Here is a 16107-nt window from a genome sequence, read left to right as displayed (position 1 = left end):
AGGTTTTGGAATAATCTTGTCTGAAGAATTACCCTTAACTAATCATCTTGGGCTTTTACTTTCCCTTCACAGTATGAGATCCCAGAATCTCTCCTGGCCCAGAGGACCCTGCAGTTCTCAGTTTGGCATCATGGCCGTTTTGGCAGAAACACTTTCCTTGGAGAGGCAGAGATCCAGATGGATTCCTGGAAGCTTGATAAGAAACTGGATCATTGCCTGCCTTTACATGGAAAGGTAGTCTGCTTTAACAACTCCTGCAGTTTGGATCTGAGGTAGAATTGTCTGCAGTAGCCTCTGCTGGTCTATGTTGGTAGCGTCTTTGAATGTAGTCTTCTCTGGAGTTCTAGTGCCCCCTGCTGGTGTTTCTGAGTTTGACAGCAATTTCAGAGGCATTTGTGTATCAAGTGTGAGTTCTGTGTAAACCTGGCGAAGTATGAAGCCATGGTTTTGCTTTGAAAAAATTTTCATATGTATACCAAACTTTGTCTCCTAACCTTCCAGAATCTGGGTGTATCCTAACATCCTAACTTGCACCTCTTCTCCGAGCTAACCTTCTATGTATATCCTAATCTGTACCCTTTTGCCAAGCCACTGCTTTACTTCCAAGTGGGAAGTAAAGCAATTCATGGAGCTCCAATTGCTATGCTCTTGGTTACAGAGGCCAGGGAAATATTGCTTTGGAGATGGCATCTTGGGCCAGAGTGTAGCAGTATGGCATAATCATGCCTGGGATCTGAGTGCAGACCTGTATTGGAATCCTGGTTCTGTCACTTGCCAACTAGATGAGTCACTTAACTTACAGAATAATGGAGGGAAATCATCTGGCTAAGAAGAAATAGTTAAAACAGAGGACTTATTCAGCAACTTCTTGATTATCAGAACTATACGATAACATGACAAAGTTCATCTTTAATTTTTTTTTACACTAGCGTTTTAAATGTGGGATGGTTTTACATGGTCCATAGACTATCTTTGGGAAGTTAGATGAGAAACTAGTCATGGTGGCTGCCTCTAGGAATGGAGACTGAGGTAGAAGGAATATTTAGTTTTCTCTATATCCCCTTTTTAAGCATTTGAACTTTTTACCATATTAAGAAAATTAAGCAAAAAAGGACTTATGTACACGATTCAAAATTAAAACAACGTAAAGTATATTAAAAGGAAAGTAGGTTCCATTCCTTAGAAATAACCAGTGTTAACACTACTTGTGTATCGTAGAAATTTTTTATGGCTAGGTGTGGTGGCTCACGCCTGTAATCCCAGCACATTGGGAGGCGGAGGCAGGCGGGATCACCTGAGGTCAGGAGTTCGAGACCAGCCTGACCAACATGGTGAAACCCCGTCTCTACTAAATACAAAAAAATTAGCTGGGCATGGTGGCGCAAGCCTGTAATCCCAGCTACTTGGGAGGCTGAGGCAGGAGAATCGCTTGAACCCATGAGGCGGAGGTTGCAGTGAGCCGAGATTGCGTCTTTGCACTCCAGCCTGGGCAAAAGAGTGAAACTCTGTCTCAAAAAAAAAAAAAAAGAAAGAAATTTTGTATTAAGCAGCACAGGTATGCCTCCATGTATTTATATGTATTTTTTTCTTTTTTTACACAAATGGGTTCACATGGACCTCATTGTACACATTTTTTGTTTCATTTATCATGGGCATCCTTTTGTGCCATCACTTACAGATCTATCTCATTTTAATTGCTGCTGCATAGTATTTTTTCATGTGCCTGTATTATAATTTATTTACCATTCCCACACTAATAGGCATTTAAGTTGTTTGAATTCTTTTTTGCTCTTAAAACTATGCTGTAATATATCTTGGTCTTCTTTTGTGAATGTAACTGTCAGAGAAATTCCTGTTGGTGGAATTGCTGAGTGAAAGGAAATATACATCCAATATTTTGATAGCTGTTGCCTTTGCAAAAAAAATAGTGACAACATTAAATTTGTCCCTTTAAATACTAATAAAAACAGGAATTTGTTCAATAGCACAGTAGGATGACTATAGTCAACAAAAATATGTGTATTTCAAAATAGCTAGAAGAGTTGAAATGTTTCCAGTGCAAAAAAATGATAAATGTTCAAAATGATGGATGTAACAAAATATCACATGTACCCCATAAATATATACAAATATTATATATCAATAAAAAGACAGGAAAGAAATTATTACCAAAGTGTAACATATTATTACAAATTTAGAATTTCTTAACCATTTGGCACCCAAGTCATTCTCTACAGTCAATATAATTATATTGGAAATGTCACTGTAAACCATCATGAACTACTGCCAATAAAACTGTTTTATATAAAGAGAAGAAACCACATTAACATGGAGGTCTTTGCTCTTTGTAAATATTTGGAGCCAGAATAAAAATGTGCTACTAAAACAAATATGCCAGTTTCTAGCTAATGCTAAACTCCAATTTTTAAGAGTCCACTGAAGTTCACAGAACTTTTCTAAAAAATAATTTTCTAGAAATTAATAAATTGTGTAGATATTTTATAAGCAACAGAAAGACCATTCCCATATTATATATCGATTTTAACTTCTACATTTGTTGTTTCTGGTTTTGTTTTTGTTTTTTGTTTTTTCCCTAGCAATCCATTTGCTCCTATTCAGTTTTCCCTTGCCTGCATCTACCTCCCGATTCTTTTGTCTCTCTCACATATATTAAACTGTGTGTTCTGGGTATGTGGTATGTTGATCCAAACCTATGGGGATTATGCCTTCCTAGCATTGGTAAGGACCCAAGTTAGAGGAACCCCAATTAACACAGGCAAGGCCAAGTGCAGTGACTCCTGCTTGTAATCCCAGCACTTTGGGAGGCTGAGGTGGGCGGATCACTTCAGCTCAGGAGTTCTGGACCAGCCTGGGCAGCATGGCAAAACCCTACCTCTACAAAAATTAGCTGGGTGTGGTGGTGTGCGCCTGTAGTCCCAGCTACTCGGGAGGCTGACGCTGGAGAATCACTTGAGCTTGGGAGGCAGAGGTTGCAGTGAGCTGAGATCGCGCCATTGCATTCTAGCCTGCCTGGGCTCTGGGAGTGAAACCCTGTCTCAAAAAAAAAAAACAAAAAACAGGCAGGTGAAAGGGCACCTCTAGTCTGCACCAGCTCATGCTCTGGATACTAAAGCACAAAGAACAAAGTCATGCCGAGACAGCCAATAGAGTGAAGCAGTTCTGCCAATCAAAGCCAAAGACAATAGGCCACCTGCTGCTCATCCCAGACATTCATTCGTTCACTCTTACATTCATTCAGTAAATATTTGTGGAGCACCTCCTATGTGCCAGATACTTTGCTAAGTGTTGGGCATACTAGGATGAACACAAATAGGCTTGATTTCTGTCTCTTGGCACTTTGACTGTAGTGGTAGAGACAGACATTGATCAAAGATAACTTAAATAAATGCAAAATTTATAATTGTGGCACATCCAAATTTGCGTAACAGAGTTACACCTAGCCCTCAAATCTTTGCAAGCCCTCCTTTTTTCTTTTTTTTGTGGGAAGGGACAGGGTCTGGCTCTGTCGCCCAGGCGGAGTGCGGTGGCACAATCTTGGCTCACTGCAACCTCCGCCTCCCAGGTTCAAGTGATTCTCATGCCTCAGCCTCCCAAGTAGCTGGTATTATAGGCCCACACCACCCCACCGGCTGATTTTTGTGTTTTTTGTAGAGACAAGGTTTTGCTACGTTGTCCAGGCTGGTCTCGAACTCCTGGACTCAAGCATTTGCCCACCTCAGCCTCCCAAAACGCTGGGATTACAAATGTGAGCCACTGCACCTGACTGAAAGCCCTCTTTTTTTTTCCCCCCGCAAACCCTCTTTTTAAAAATACCTTGTAAAAATACTTTGTATTTTTAAAAACCATAAAAATGATATATACTATTCTCATTAAAAAGACACTAAATGTTAATATAGAGTAAAAAAGGGAAAGTTGTCTTTCATTCCCCTATTCTGTTCCCCTCCCTAGAGGAAACGAGGATAAGTTTGTTCATATCCTGGGTTTTTCTATGCAGTGTAGTATAATGTTTAAAAGCATGGACTCTGGAACCAGTCTGTCTGAATTTGAATCCTAGCTCTGCCAATTACTAACTGTGTGACCTTGGGCAAGTTACTTAGCTTCTCTGTTCCTCTCTTCCATCAGTTGTAAAATGGGGATAGTAGTACCTATCTCATAGAGACAGTCATCAAACAAAATGATACACCTAAAGTACTTATAACAGTGCCTAGCCCAGGCCGGGCATGGTGGCTCACGCTTGTAATCCCAGCACTTTGGGAGGCCGAGGCGGGCGGATCATGAGGTCAGGAGATCGAGACCACGGTGAAACCCCGTCTCTACTAAAAAGTACAAAAAAATTAGCCGGGCATGGTGGCGGGCGCCTGTAGTCCCAGCTACTCAGAGAGGCTGAGGCAGGAGAATGGCGTGAACCTGGGAGGCGGAGCTTGCAGTGAGCAGAGATTGCGCCACTGCACTCCAGCCTGGGCGACAGAGCGAGACTCCGTCTCAAAAAAAATAAATAAATAAAAAATAAAATAAAAAAACAGTGCCTAGCACATAGTAAGGGCTAACATAAGTGATAATGGTAATCGTTATTTACATACATTTATATTCACATGTACAACTATGAATATATTTTAATATAAGTGGAACATTTTTCTGCATCTTGCTTTGTTGACTTAACCCTATGTCTTGGATATCTTTCCATGTCAGCATGTGTAGATTCACTGCATTCTTTTTTGAGGACTGCATGCCATATGCCATACAAGGACACTACAATTATTCATTTAACTCTTTCTATAGTGATTGACATTTAGGTTGTTTGCACTTTTTGTCTATTACTAACAATGCTGGTAGCAAGATTCTCTGTCATGCTGTCAGTCCTTCGTGAGTTTGTATGGCAACCTTGCTTGAAGATCTTTGAGAGTATTTGGAATCTAGTAACTGTGCCCCCAAAGTGGCATAATAGTGGGTATTGCAGAAGACTGTTTGTTGGTTCTGCCCTATTTCCTTCTAAAGAAACTGCCATAGAAACCTGTGGCTGCCATGGCCTAGGGACTGTGGATTATATTCATATGAAGAAGGATCCTCTTTTGCCTTGATGCTGTTCTTGGGGGGTAATTTTAGAATTTTCTCAGGGAGATGTCCCAACAATTCCTGAGAAGCCCAGCTTGACCTGTTGGGTTTCCCTGTGTTTCAGATCAGTGCTGAGTCCCCGACTGGCTTGCCATCACACAAAGGCGAGTTGGTGGTTTCATTGAAATACATCCCAGCCTCCAAACCCCCTGTTGGAGGTGACCGGAAAAAGAGTGAGTTTTCTTTGGGGTCCTGGATGTAGCTTAGTCTTCTGCACAGGATCTGTGCGAGGCCGGTGCTGGCTACTGGCTAGCACTGTTGGAGAGACCAAATTGGGATGCTCCCCGGATCTGCTAGGGAGATTCCTTTACTAAGGAAGCCTCTCTGCATTTTTTCAACCAGAAGGGAATGCCTTAGGGTTGGCATTCTTTTCTTTTTTTAGGCTATTAAATGGACTTGGTCCAGCTGTGTCAAGCTACTAAGAGGGCAGAAGAGAACAGAAACTTTGGGGCTGAGAAGGGTGGCTGGGAGAGGTGGTAAAGTATGAAGGACAGGAAGTTGAAAGCTGGGAAAGAGTAATTCAACATGGCAGCCACTGTGTTAGTGACTACGGTTGTGTAGATGAGTAAAACATATTTGCTTTCCCTTGAGGAGCTTAAGTTTTTGCAAGAAAGACAGTCATGTACTAAAAGGACACAGATATAGGAGTGGTGAATTATGTCTGGTTACGTTTGGGAGAGCTTTGAAGAAGTAACATTAAAACTGGAACTTAAAACTTTACCAGACAGAAAAGGAACAGGATGAGGAGAGAAGAGCATTTTCAGAAGAGGGGATAACATGTGCAAAAGTTTTAAAAAGGCATGGTAAATGTGAGGTTGTATGTGAGTGTGTCCCTTATTTTAGTGAGACTGGAGTTTTGGTACACTAGATGTGGGTGTGGGGCTGGAGTTGGACATGAGGTGGGAGCCTGACTGAAGAGGTCCTTGAACTTAAAGAGTTTCACTTGATCCCTTGGCAATGTGTAGCCTAAGTTCTTTGAAAAAATATACCTTTGGCAGAGTCACACCTAGAAGGTTTGGGGGAATCAATGAAATCCCCAGTGAGGGTATGTAGCATGACTAGAGAAGACAGGCAAGTATATACTTAACCAGAGAGATCAGCAACATTTTAAAGGATGAAGAGAGAAAGAAACACCAGTGAAGTAAAAGGTTATCAGGAGAGAGCTTCAAGAAGAAGGGGCGGGGGTTATCAACAGTATTGAAATACTACAGGGAGGTCAGACCGGATGAGGTCTGAGACGACATGGCCAATTGGCATTAGTTTGCATTTTCAGTGGATCAGTGAAAGCAGAAACCAGATTTCACTAGAAACTAGGCTGAGTGAATGGGCAAGGAAGTAGAGGTGGTAAGTGTGGACTTTTTTTTCCTCAGGATAATTGATGGTGAAAGAAAGTAGAGACATGGAGAATAGCTTGAAGAAGAGATAAGGTTAAAAGGAGCTTTTCTTTTAGAAGTACTTTTTCAAAGAGATGAGATTAGTATATATTTAGACTGAGGGGAAGGCACAAGTGGAGAAAGAGATATTTAAATTGGGAGGTGGGGATTGAAATTGATGATGCCTGATGAGTGCTGTGAAGCAGGGGTGGAATCAAGAACTCAGATGGAGGAGTTCCCTCTTTTTTAAATCATTGAACAAATATCAGGCAACTTTATGTCTCTAAGCCTCAATTTTCTCATGTACAAAATGAGGACAAAAATAGTGTGACTCTCCTAGGGTTGTTTTGATAATTAAATGCTTATTAACATGGTATCTGGCACATAGCCAGTTTTCAATAGGCATTTATTAATATTGTGGTTGTTATTAATACAGCGCCTATTGCTTACTGGCAGGCACTGTGCTAGGCACTGAGGAGACAGGACAGGCACGGTTCTGTTATGGAGCTCGCTGCCTTTAGGAGCAAGGAAAGAAAGTGCTGCATAAACAAAGCTCAAGATAAATCTAGAGGTGTAAGGGGCTCACTTGCTATGGCTAACATCCCTTACAGGCAAAGGTGGGGAAGGGGGAGAGCTCCAGGTGTGGATCAAAGAAGCCAAGAACTTGACGGCTGCCAAAGCAGGAGGGACTTCAGACAGCTTTGTCAAGGGGTGAGTCCGTAGACCAGCCCCAAACTAACCATTTTCAGAACAAGAGAGCTAAGAGAATAACCCAGTTTAACTTTCTCTGTGGATATTATCCAGTGTGTCTTACCACTCCAGGCAACCAAATTTGTTCCTGAAATTAGGTAATGGCAAAACCTCCACCACCTTTGCACTGGTCTGGGCTGTAGACTTGATAATCCAAAGAGGAGGGCTGTAGACAGGTTCTGACTTTTGTCTGACTCATGTTCTTAATTAATTCTGGGTGAAAATCTGTGTCTTCTGACTGTCTAGATTTTGGAACTCAGGACTTTGTTTCGCACAATTTTTAAGCTTTCCCCAAATTACAGATTACCCACTGACTTAATTTATCTAGAAATCATGTTTGGCTAAGCTTATAGATATTATTATTGGTTTTATTTAAAGAGATAAATTGTCTAGTAGAAACAGCCAAATATTTAAAACCCATTTTCAGTGGAGCACAGAATAGCCTCACTAATACTATTATATTCATTTTCTCTCTAGGTTAAAGGAATTGAATCAGGTGAATGATCTAGTAGAGGTAGTGGGAACTCTGCTTCAGCAGATTCAAGGAGGGGTGTGTGTAGTAGGATCTGGACGTGGGTTCATCTTCCTGGGCTAGGCCTGTGGTAGGGGAAAGGGGAATTTAGAGAGATAACTGTCCGCTTTGAGTAGGCTGTTGATTACTCCCCGCCCTCTGCCAGATACCTCCTTCCCATGAGGAACAAGGCCAGTAAACGTAAAACTCCTGTGATGAAGAAGACCCTGAATCCTCACTACAACCATACATTTGTCTACAATGGTGTGAGGCTGGAAGATCTACAACATATGTGCCTGGAACTGACTGTGTGGGACCGGGAGCCCCTGGCCAGCAATGACTTCCTGGGAGGGGTCAGGCTGGGTGTTGGCACTGGTGAGATCCCCTCCCCCATCCTCACTTGTTTGAAGGCTTCTTGTCTATTTTACTCCTATTACCACCCCCGCCTCCCAACACAAAGCTCCTCTGTGATGACTGTTGTCTTCTTTCCTTTCAGTTAACATTCAGCCAATACTTATTGAGTGCCTACTATGTGCCAGGACTAGGGGAAGGCTGAGCTCATGCATTGATATTTGCACAGATAAATGTGACCCTGATTGCCAGGAACTCCATAATCTTCCCACCAAAAAAAATCTACAAACCTACTTATATGTATGTACCTATACATTCCATCTTCCATGCTTTTAATAATGAAAGAAGGGTCATTGCTAGCAAAAGCCAACCTCTCTCCAAGTGCTCTGGGCCACCTCCCCCCACCCTTCTCGATGACCTCACTTCTATCATCTTCATCTCTCAGTTTCATCCTCCCTACCAGGGGCGAATACAGATATGCTCTGGTATTTCCAATCTTATGAAACAAAAACAAACCTTTCCTTGACTACACGTTCCCCTTCTAGTTTCTTAGAAAGAATTGTCTCCATTTCTCACCTCTCCTTCAGCTCTCCTTCACTGTGATCTGGCTTTTGTCCCACCACTCTGCTGAGCAGTTGCTCTTGCCAAAGTGTTGTTCTCATCTCACTAGAATTTTCAGCACTATTGAACATAGTAGATCACTCCTCTTCGCTTGAAAGACTGAACTTCTATTGACACTGCATTCTGATTCCCTTTTAAGTCACTGCTCACCCCTTAGTTTTCTTTGTAGGTGCTGCATTCTATACCCAAACTCTAAATGTTGGTGCTTGGCGGAGCTTAGTCTCAGATCCTATTCTTTGCCCTCTCCCTAGTCTCTGCACTTGTATATTAATATACTTATATATTAATAATCACACAGAACATTTAACATGAAGCATATAGACTGATGTTTTTACACATGAAAGCCAATTCATGTCAGTCCCCTGTTAAAACCCCTCAGTGGCTTTCTGTTGTGCTTAGAAAACAATCCAAAGTTCTTACCATGCCTACAGGCCCCTATGTAACCTGGGTCCTCTATTCCTTTCTGATCCGTCTCGTATCACTCTTCCCCTTGCTCACTGTGCTTCAACCACAATGACTTTCTGCTCTCCAAATATACCAAGCTCATTCCCACTTCAGAACCTTTGCAATTATTGTTTTCTCTGAATGGAAAGTCTGGTTCTTTCTTATCCTTCAGGTCTTGGCTCAAATGTCACCTTCTCAGAGAGTCCTCAGACCACTTCATCTGCACAGCAGTTCCTGAGTCAGGCACTACACATCATCCTGTTTATTTACATCATAATATTAATCTCACTATCTGAAATACTCTTACTGGTTTGCTTGTATATTTTCTGTCTTCTCTGTTCAAATGAAAGTTGCCTGAGGACAGAGACTTTTTCTGCTTTATTTACTAGTGTCTCTAGAGCCTAGAAGAGTACCTGGCACACAGTAGGCACTCAATAAATGTTTGCTGAATTAATGGATGAATATACAAGAGAATAGGAATGGGGCCACATACGATCCTCACTTCTGACCTGGAGTCTGCAGCTAGAGGAGAGGCGTTTAGCTTCAAAAGAAAAAAGTTGGCCGGGCGCGGTGGCTCACACCTGTAATCCCAGCACTTTGGAAGGCTGAGGCGGGTGGATCACGAGGTCAAGAGATCGAGACCATTCTGGCCAACATGGTGAAACCCCGTCTCTACTAAAAATACAAAAAAATTAGCTGGGTGTGGTGGCGCGGGCCTGTAGTCCCAGCTACTCCGGAGGCTGAGACAGGAGAATTGCTTAAATCCAGGAGGCAGAGGTTGCAGTGAGCCAAGATTGTGCCACTGCACTCCAGCCTGGCGACAGAGCGAGGCTCCGTCTCAAATTAATAATAATAATAAAAATGTTTAAGTACAGTTGGCAATAGCTCTGGCATGAGTTGTCAGGCACTAGAACTCTGTAACAGCCTCAGAATAAGAAGTCTCTAGTGACTGCATGCCATTTGGAGTCTGATTTCATCAACCCAGAGTCTCTTGACAGAGTCTCAGGAGTACAGGTGAGGGAGCACTTCCCAGACTGCTGTGGCCATTAGCCCATCTTCATAGGAAACTGTCTGTTATGGGGTGGCTAATCTTGCTGTACAACCCATCTTCCCTGGTGGGCTGAGAGTGGGCCCGTCTTTAGCCTCCTCTGGTGTTTCTCCTCAGGGATCAGTAATGGGGAAGTGGTGGACTGGATGGACTCGACTGGGGAAGAAGTGAGCCTGTGGCAGAAGATGCGACAGTACCCAGGGTCTTGGGCAGAAGGGACTCTGCAGCTCCGTTCCTCAATGGCCAAGCAGAAGCTGGGTTTATGAGTCCCTGTCCTCTTCTGCAGGTCCAGCCCTGGCGAGGGCAAGTCAGAGGAAGTGAAGAAATCAAGAGCAAAGATTTATAATTTAATGTGTGTGTGTGTGTGTGTGTGTGTACAAACGTGTTTTCTGCAAATCTCATTATGCTGGCTAGAGTGATGCAGACTTGTTCTCCCTTTTAAAGCAGTCTCAAGAAAAAGTATCTCTTCAAAATGTTTCTGTGTATAATCTAGTATATTTTCAGAGTCCATTTGTTCTTATGTCTGTATAAGGTTTACTTAAAAACAGCTTTTAAAACAACCTTTTATCTTCTGTCTTGCTATCATTGTTCCTACTTCCCTAGGAAGCCCTGGCTACCTTTGGCATTAGGACCAGTCTGGGTTTTAAGGCTCTGGGAAGCAGGGTTGGGTTAGTAAAGACAGGAATGTGGGGGAGAGGTGAGTAGTTCCTTCCTCTTTCTCCTCTCCAATTTATGCTTTTAACTTATTTTCTACCTTGATAAACTTCTGGAACTTGGCTTTTAAATTTAACTTTTCTAGTTTTTAAGCAGTTTCCACCTTGCTTTGGTCTAATGCTTTTCTTTGAAATGCTAACGGAATTCCCAAGCTTTTTCCAGTTCCAGATATCTTTACTAGACCTTTGGGGGACTCTTATAATGGAGCTGCTTTACAAAAGCACTTTAATTAGATAATGTATTTTGACTAAATCATGAGGATGCCCAGTGAGAGCTTCTAGCTGATCTCAGAGGACCAGAGTGACTGAGGGTAAAGTGTCTCACAGCCCATGCTGAATTTTCTGCATTTTAAACTGATACTGCAGTCATTGGAGAGAGAGCTCCTCATTTCTCGAATGAAAGATGAGATATATTCATCCTCATGTACCACACCTGTCTTAGTGTTTGCGTCTGGGGTGTGTTATCAAACAGAGCATGGTCTACATACCACTGTGTCAACCAGAAGAACCAAGTGTTATCTCAATTGGCCCAGTGTTTCTCCAGGCTGGGGACTGTTAAGGGCTCTAAGGGAATGTAGACAGAGTCTCCCTGTTATTCTGACTTCCTGCTTGATGAGCTTTCAGTTCCTGTTTTTGCTATTGTTTCCTAAATTTGACCTACATATTACATGGGTGTAGTGTGTTGAGGCTTTTCAAAGAAGGGTCTAGTGAGCTAAGTTTCATCTTCCGGTACTCATTGATCCAAACTGACCTTTCTATTCTCATAAGCATTTCTACCCAAAGTTGTGTGTGGAAGGAGTGTATAGCAGAGAGGAAATCCCTTTCAACAGAGTTAGCTGCTAATTAATTTCCTATAAGCACACTGGATTCAGGGCAGCTACAGTGGTTTCTATTGTATGTATGAACCGAATGGAGGAATGTTTTCAAAGATTGATTTGGTGTGGATTGCAATTGTAATGGAAGGCATAACTTGGGATCCCGGGCTGTAACTTGCTCTTTTGTTTCCCACCCCCTGACATGTACGTGTGCTTTAATAAAGCTTTCTCACTTGTCAAACGTTTGCGTTTGTTAGTTCTATAAATACTTTTGTCTCTGATGTCCTAACTCGCTGTTGCTTTTCCCCTGGCTTGAAGGATAAGAACCAAAGTGATAAATGCTCTTCCCTAACCATCCTATGCTGATTGAAGAAAATTCGCGTTTCTCTGCATTGCTGCCTGATACCTTAAATGCCTGATACCTTCGCTGAGCTTGATCCCTCGTCCTTTGTGTTTGGTATCTAAGGAGAGAACTGAGAAATCATCTTAAAAGTGATACCACTTTTCTATCTCATAACAAAGGAATTCTTCCTTTAGCTTTGTAGACCCTCCTATACTGGAGGAAGGAGAGAGATGTTCATATAGGAGGTGAGGGAAGACATTCCCTGCTATAAGCACTTCTTTCTGGATCCTTCAATTTCTCTGGGAGGTGGGGTCTTTTTCTTTTACTCCTCCTACCATTATGTAGTTTTGAGAGAAATAACCAGGTGCCAGAAATAAGGCTCTTGATTTCTAGGTATAACCCAAGCAATTCTTGACCTCTTGTGCAAAAGGGCATTAATATATAGCAAATGCTTTTTATGTGCAAGGCTTCATATACTATTTCTTTAATTTCTCCAACCACTTTATGAAGGAGGAAATCTTCCCTTTTTACAGATGAGGAAACTCAAGCCCACTGTCACATGACAGAGTTGGGCTTTGAACCAAAGTCTGACTCTACTGCACCATGAGGCCTCCTGTGAGAATGGTATATGTGTTATGGGTGAAGAGTCAAAGGAAGAGATGACTCATCTCTTCTAAAATATCTTAAATAAGTTCAATTTACAAAAAGTAGGACAATCAGAATGCTTTGGATATTACCTAGCCAACTTGGTGACTGTACTGCTTGTGAGTGAGTGTGAGTGTATGTGAGAGAGACAGAGAGAGACAGAGAAATAGGGGAGAGGGACAGGCAGGATAAGAGAGTGGGGCAGGGGGAAGAAGTGGGGGAGAGGTGGGCAGAGAGAGAGGTACAATATATACAGGGGTCGGGCTGGCCCTTTTGGGTCTGGCTGTGGGCCTTATTCTGCTGCTGTCTCTCCCCTACTTTAGGAGTTGGGATTTCTCAAATCCTCATCTTCAAAGGACTACGAAGGAGGTTACTGTAAAACTTTACCTAAAAAAGCAAGATTGACTTGCCTTGACTATTCAAAATGAAATTAAACAAAAGCTCCTCAGTTGCATATAAATGTTCCTTGAGCCAGGTCCAGGTGGAGCTCTGTTCAGGAGGTAGTAGGCCTCCTCTGTTTGGGCCTTTGACCTGCTAGCATGTCCTGGCTTGCCCCATTTGAAGTGTTAGCGATAAAGACAACGAAGGGCATTCATCTTGCCCAAGGTGCGGTCTTTGCCTTTGGAACCACAGACCTAGTCTGACCAGAAATTTCCCATATGAACTCATTGTATCTGCCTTCTGCTCATAACTTGCCTGCTGCCTCTCACAGTTCCCATATTTCCCTGGAGGGAAGAGGGAGAAGGGACCTTTTTGCTCCAACTTTGAGCATTTCCTCCATGTTCCATTCTACCCAGCAACTCCCTAATTTTTTATTTTGCATTTAAATGAGATTTCCACTAAAACCCCAGTGGAAGGAGATTCTCTCTGACTCACTGCTCCCCCAATTTGTTCTGGGCTCATGATTTATGTCCCATCACTCTGCTTTCAAGACTGAATTTTCTCAGGTTGAGAGCCTTTCATTTCCCTCTTTCCTCCTGAGCCCACTCTGAGCCTTGTGTCTGGGTAGGATTATAGAACATGGAAACTTTCTCCTTGCTTACAGCTTTCAGTTGTCTTTAAATGGAAAGTAGGAAAAGAAGTAGCGTCAGGATGGCATGTCTAAGAAGAACATTGCCTCTAGAGCCAGGCTGCTGGTGTTGAAATCCTGACTCTGCCACTTACTAGCTGTCTGATCTTAGGCAAATTACCTAATCTCACTCAGCTTCAATTTCCTCACCTGTAAAATGGGGTTAATAACAGTACCTACCTCATAGGGTTCTTGTGAAGACTTCAGAGTCAATCAGTAGAGTGTTTAGAACAGCACCTGGCACATAGTGCTTGAGCATTATGAGCTCTGCCTCCCCACCCAGCCTGCTTCCTTCTCCCCTCAAGTCATCCACTGATGATCCCCTGAGTAAAGCTGAAGGAGAGAGGCTGCTGAGTCTTAGCTATGACTCTGGGTTCCATGACTATGAAAGAAGGTTCTCAGCAGCAAGGGAGAGAACACTTTTCTTTCAGACACTGGCACACCATTGAGAGGGACTGCAGTCAGAGCAGGGATCTGTGTGTGGCTCCACCTCGAATTTTAGGCCTGGTAAGGGTTGATTTTGTGCTGATATAGCTCCCACCTGCTCTGTGCTCATCTCTCAAAAGGGGACAAGTATCTGAAGAAGTTAATACATGAGGCTGAGTCTGTTTTTCTTTTCTTTCCCTATGACCTGCAGTGGTGGTTTTGAAGTTTCCTAAGTAATAAGCTGGGGACTCCTCTGAGGAAGGGAGAGAATTGTTTGCCTTCTGCTACAGAAACGGGAGCCCTCAGGAAGAAGGGGTTCTTGCCCGTGAGCCAGCTGGAGGGCCCCAGAGAGCATTCTGCTCTGATTGGATACATCTTCCCAAGCTCTCTCCCACTGCAGGGTTTTCCTAACAGCAAAGCAATGGTTCAGATAACATTTGCTGCCCAATGCCCTAGAAGGGGAAATGACAAGTTCAAGAATGTTTTGGGCTGGGCGCGGTGGCTCATGCCTGTAATCCCAGCACTTTGGGAGGCCAAGGCGGGCGGATCACAAGGTCAGGAGATCGAGACCATCCTGGCTAACATGGTCAAAAGCTGTCTCTACTAAAAATACAGAACATTAGCCGGGTGTGGTGGCAGGCACCTGTAGTCCCAGCTACTCGGGAGGCTGAGGCAGGAGAATGACATGAACCTGGGAGACGGAGTTTGCAGTGAGCCGAGATCACGCCACTGCACTCCAGCCTGGGCAACAAAGCAAGACTCCGTCTCAAAAAAAAAAAAAAAAAAAAAAAAGGATGTTTTGTACCCTGCTACCCACCCCTCATCCTATAAGGAAAATCCAGCTACGCTTGCTTAAAGTGTAAGCTGGTTTCTGTTGTGCTCGTGCTGCCCTCTGCTGTCACCTCAGGGTAGAGGAACCAGTTAAAACAGCCAGTTTGTGAGTGAATTTAGGATTTACTTCTCTGAAAGACTTTGGAGAGCTGGGCAAGGGCCCGGGTTAGGAAAGGAAGAACTTCTACCCCCAACCCACTGCCCAAGGCCTGTCCTCAGTCCCTACCTAGCTTCTAGGGAAACTATTACACAGCCCTAAAAGGATGCCTGGAAACATTGTAGGATTTGGCAAACTCACCTACCTCAGAGTCCTGTCCCTAGAACTGTGGGAAACCATTTCCTCCTTTTATTAGGTCCCAGTTTCAGCTAACTAGAGGAGCTTTTCCCTTGACTTCAACCATGCCCTGGCTCAAGTTCACTCGCACATGTCCCTTTGCTCCCGACGCTGGGTCAGCTCCTGATTGCTCAGTAGGTAGTCATCAATGAATGTGAAGATTTCCTCAGGGGTGACAGGTTCCATGTAGCGGTCTCGGTCAATACCCTGCTTGTCAATCAACACCATGTTGAAGTAGGAGCGAGTGAGGCGCTGAAATTGCCTAGAGAGAGCAGCCCAGGGAGGTATGAGACCTTGTCTGGGCACCCATCCCCACAGGCTCTGCTACCCTCTGACTTTTTGCAGCTCCACTCATGGACTAATTCCTTCCCTACCTCATCCCTGGTCCCCATCCCCTCTACTTCCTGTCTCAAGTCTCTTTGTTTTTCTGTGTTCAGATTCTACTCTTGCTGCCCCTATGCATCTAGTTCTGCTAAGCTGTCCCTTCCTCACCTCAGCTGCAACAGCTTTGTTATTAACAGGCAGTGCTTTCATTGTAGGCCCCTTTAAGCAGGGCTATCACATATTGCTGTGCAGGCTGCACAGGGTGACTCCAGGGGCCACCCGCTGCAGAGACTATGCTGTGTATGCACATCATACATGGCAGCCCTTAGGTTGATAAATACCTTCTGGTTAACTCTTCCATCTGTAGCTGCAAGTC

The 16107-nt window shown here is 43.4% G+C and overlaps 2 protein-coding genes across 2 annotated transcripts in view; one reads left to right on the top strand and one right to left on the bottom strand.

Moving 5' to 3' along the window:
* Positions 1 to 12000, top strand: part of SYTL4 (synaptotagmin like 4) — a 63941-nt gene extending 51941 nt beyond the window's left edge. Inside the window, exons 17-21 of the mRNA XM_063635082.1 lie at positions 73 to 234; positions 5198 to 5306; positions 7118 to 7217; positions 7934 to 8142; positions 10349 to 12000. Of these exons, the coding sequence (XP_063491152.1) occupies positions 73 to 234; positions 5198 to 5306; positions 7118 to 7217; positions 7934 to 8142; positions 10349 to 10497 (729 nt within the window). The 3' untranslated portion in view covers positions 10498 to 12000. The remainder of the gene's footprint in view (positions 1 to 72; positions 235 to 5197; positions 5307 to 7117; positions 7218 to 7933; positions 8143 to 10348) is intronic.
* Positions 12001 to 12050: 50 nt separating this feature from the next.
* SRPX2 (sushi repeat containing protein X-linked 2) overlaps positions 12051 to 16107 on the bottom strand; it is a 30962-nt gene continuing 26905 nt past the window's right edge. The window contains exon 11 of the mRNA XM_055268312.2: positions 12051 to 15669. Coding sequence (XP_055124287.1) covers positions 15489 to 15669 — 181 coding nt within the window. The 3' untranslated portion in view covers positions 12051 to 15488. The remainder of the gene's footprint in view (positions 15670 to 16107) is intronic.

Source organism: Symphalangus syndactylus, chromosome X (assembly GCF_028878055.3).
Source record: "Symphalangus syndactylus isolate Jambi chromosome X, NHGRI_mSymSyn1-v2.1_pri, whole genome shotgun sequence".
Classification (NCBI taxonomy): domain Eukaryota; kingdom Metazoa; phylum Chordata; class Mammalia; order Primates; family Hylobatidae; genus Symphalangus; species Symphalangus syndactylus.
Note: the sequence above shows the minus strand (reverse complement) of the source record. Positions and strands in the feature narration are given on the sequence as shown.